The 4,007-nt window shown below is 33.6% G+C and overlaps 1 protein-coding gene across 1 annotated transcript; it reads left to right on the forward strand.

The window, feature by feature from the left end:
• The first annotated feature begins 202 nt into the window (after positions 1 to 202).
• LOC131038663 (transcription factor MYB4-like) lies at positions 203 to 2,209 on the forward strand. The gene is made up of 3 exons (XM_057971164.2): positions 203 to 344; positions 438 to 567; positions 1,465 to 2,209. The coding sequence occupies exons 1-3, from the start codon at positions 203 to 205 to the stop codon at positions 2,207 to 2,209; spliced, it is 1,017 nt and encodes a 338-aa protein (XP_057827147.2).
• Positions 2,210 to 4,007: the final 1,798 nt, after the last annotated feature.

Below are 4,007 nucleotides of genomic sequence, written 5' to 3' on the forward strand. Positions count from 1 at the left end.
TCGGCAGGTCATCCAAAAACAATAATGGCGGTTAAACAAAATTTTAACATCATTTTTCAATTACCCACATGGAATTCATTTGTTATTTATATGCATGTGAAGAGTCTGCACACAGCATATACAGATTATTCAATCAAGATCGTATATTGCTTTTAATACTTTATAAAAAAAAAGAATTCTTTCGTTTCATCGATCAGTAGTTATGGTGTGCAAGTCTTGTAAAGATGAGAAGCAGAGGAAGAAATATACGAGGGGGCTCTGGTCACCTGAAGAAGATTCTATGCTAAGAAACTATGTTCTCAGATACGGCCATGGATATTGGAGTGAAGTTCCTAAACTAGCTGGTTAGTTGGAACATTTTTCTCTTTTTGGTTGATTGAGCATTTTAATTTATAGTTTGTAGGCTTAAAGTTTATCTGGGTCTTGAAATTTTGCAGGTCTTAAAAAGTCTGGAAAAAGTTGTAGACTTCGGTGGATCAATTACCTGAGGCCAGGTCTGAAACGAGGAAATTTCTCCTATCAAGAACAGAAGATTATCATTGATGCTCATGCACTTCTGGGGAACAGGTTATCTCAACTTTCAACCTTAGGTTTTATTTAGTTCTTTGTTGCTGTGTTTTTTTGGTTCTCAGTTAAAAAGGTTTCAGTCTATTTGAGGCGATATAAACATCTTTCTAATGAAAAAGACTGCAGGTTGATTGTTAAGGCAAACAAAGTGTTTACAACCAATCAACACTTGGTTTGTTATTTAGAGCGAATAATATTCATTTTTCGCTTAAACAACATACATTAAGTTTTGATTTGTATAGGTGGCTCATCTGAAATCACACTAATCCCATCCCTACAATCAGACTGCTGTTTGTTGTTTAGTGGCAAACAATGTGTCTACAATCATTGTATATCTGTGGCTCTCAATCGAGAAGGTTTCAGTCTATCTGAGTTGATATAAAAACCTCTCAATAAAAAAGACAGCAGGTTCACTGTTTGTTAGGGCAAACAAAGTGTCTACAATCAACACCTTGTTTGTTATTTAGAGTTCGTTTTGACTTAAACAGCATACTTTAAGCTTTGATTCGTATAGGTGGCTCATCTGAAATCACACTAATCTCATCCCTACAGTCAGACTGCTGTTGTTATTTAGAAGTGAACAATATGTTCACTATATTTCAGTCTATCTGAGTTGATGTAAAAACCTTTTCAATGAAAAAGACAGCAAGTTGACTGTTTGTAAGGGCAAACAAAGTGTGTACAATCAACATCTTGTTTGTTATTTTAGAACAAATTACATTTATTTCTACTTAAACAACATACCTTAAGCTTTGATTTGTTTAAGTGACTCATCTGAAATCACACTAATCTTGTTCATACAATTAGAAGTAAACAACATGTCTGCTGTTTGTTTTCTATGTTTTATCTTACATTTTCCTGTACGTTTTATCTTACATTTTCCTTACAAAATTGCAGGTGGTCCCATATTGCTTCAATGCTCCCTGGGCGTACTGATAATGAGATAAAGAATTTCTGGCATACCCATTTGAAGAAGAAGATCAAGGTTTCGGGCACAGATGCAAATGCCCACAAAAGTTCTGGGGACTGCACTAGAAAGGAGGCATCAGAATGTAAGAGAACAGTCCCTGAAACAGAATCAACTGACATGCAAATGGATTGTTTTGTTAGGATCCCATATGGTACTGAATTCTCAAGGATAAGTTTACAAGGTGGGTTTGAAGATATCTCTCCCAATCTTGTGTCCAAATGCCTGCCAGACAATAATTCTCTTAAGGACACTTTGTTTTCTGAAGGGTTGTATTCAGAACAGAGTGAAAGTTCCAGTTTTAACATGGGTTGTTATAACTCAGTGATGTGCCCACAATCAACACTTGACTCAGAAAATTCCAACTGCACAACTTATCACTTGGGTTTGCTTAATGCAGTGTCTGAAGAATACCCATTTCCAGAAGAAATAAAGCAGATTATTAATAGCTCAGAACTCACCCCACTACTTCACATGCCAACCTTGTCTAGCAATGGCTCAAACAATTCAAATTCTGCAACAAGTCTGAACATTTCTAAGTACTGGAATGGCATGAACTACAATGAGGTCAGTTTGGGCATGCATGAGGACTATAATTTGATTGGAAACTGCTGTTTACTGGACTTGGATGGATTTCAAATCAATGAGAACGTCCTTAAATCCATTAAAGGGTAGAATTTTCTCAAGAACTGGCTGCAAGGCAGTCTTTTAGCATGGGTAATGATTGCTGTTTGCATGCCACAATTTTTCACAGTTAACTAGCAATAGCAGCTGTGAATGGTAAAGTCTATACAAAATATTGAAAGAACTCATGAGTGAACCCAGTCAAGGGCTCTATTGTGTATTTGTTCAATAAAACAAATATGTATGCAGTAGTGAAGGGAAACACGTGGGTTTATATTCTTATTGTAATAAGAGTTACATATAGAAAAGAGGTGAAGGTGTACATAACTATGCAAAATATGGATAGAATAAAGCTAAATTATAAACAAGGATTTTAAATATAGTCAAATGGTTTATATATACCAATATTTGTAAGTTTATTGGTTTAGAATGAAGGTTTTGTTTGTTGGGATAGAACCATTGTTTGTAGTACTTTTGTCAATGGGTTTATTAATATTTTTTTTGTTTATTGTTATTTGATTGTATTATAAGTATTATTTTAATAATATTTATATTGAAAGTAGCTAGAATATATATAAATTGTGGATTTAAAATTATGATGAAAAATTGTTTATTATTTTGTTTGTTAGGTAAAGTTAGAGAGTAAGGTCTCTTGTTTGTTTGATTTAACTAGTGAAAATAAGAAATTATATTTCAAGTATTTAGTGGAGGAATATAGACCAAGTAGTAGAGGGTCAAACCATTTTTCCTACCTAGAAACATGATAAAAGTTACAAAATGCTAAAATTTGAAAGATGGGAAGGAGTAACCTAGAAAAACACCTATTTTAAAAAGAAAAAAAAGAGTAGATGTCTTATTAGAAGCCAATCTTCTAGATCAATGACCACCACCATTAGTTGAGGAGATGTAAATGCCAACCTCCCACTTCTATGAGCTTAAATGTGGGATAGACACAACATAAGCCTCTTTTACATTTGAATATAGGAAATTGGCTACTTTAATGACACATTTGATTTTAAAACTTTCTACAACATTAAGTGGGGTGAAAAGAAAGACTTTAGTAAAAAATATTTATAGGAATCAAGCTCCCAGTGCTAGCTCTTGGAAGATGTCCAATACTAACAACAATTCCACTGTATTTCAAGAAATGAGCTTATAGTTCTCTAAATGAGTCCATAAAAACTATTGAATATAAAACTCACCACTAATAATGGGCCATAGCGATTAGGTATGAGCCTAACAAACTCTACAACTACCTTTAGACCATAGCATAACTCTTCTTTGGTGAAAGGAATAAGCATTCAAGAAGAATTGAGCCTAGTGAGGATGACAATAATGGAAGAAGCATATCACTTTGCATTGAATGTTAAGGAAAAGTTAAACAAAATGCCTTAGCGTAAGAGAATTAGTAGAGGAATATTTTTGAGAGGTAGAACATAATCTAGTGAAGGAAGAATACATGTGGGACATAATAATGAATAAATCCAATACTATGATGAAGAAAGAGGTTGTAATTCCTTTTACCAATAAAGGAATGAAAAAAGTTCATAAAACAATAGAAGAGGAAAAAATGCCTATTATAATCAAGAATATCATAATGGTGACAAGGGATTTGATAAGAGACCATTTAAATGAATCTATTTCAAATGTGGAGGTGAATAACATGGTACATTTGAATGATAAGAAGAGAATGCTAGAAAAAGGGCATAGAATAGTGCAAGGAAAATATATGTAGAGGAAAAAAATATTGGATCATCAAGTATAGTAGGAAAAAATGAGAAGGTTGAATCACTGGTAATGAGGAGAACTTTGTTTTAGATAGAAACCCCTAAGGAGCCAATGCAAAGGA

The sequence above is a fragment of the Cryptomeria japonica genome, chromosome 9 (genome assembly GCF_030272615.1).
Source record: "Cryptomeria japonica chromosome 9, Sugi_1.0, whole genome shotgun sequence".
In the NCBI taxonomy this organism is placed as follows: Eukaryota; Viridiplantae; Streptophyta; class Pinopsida; order Cupressales; family Cupressaceae; genus Cryptomeria; species Cryptomeria japonica.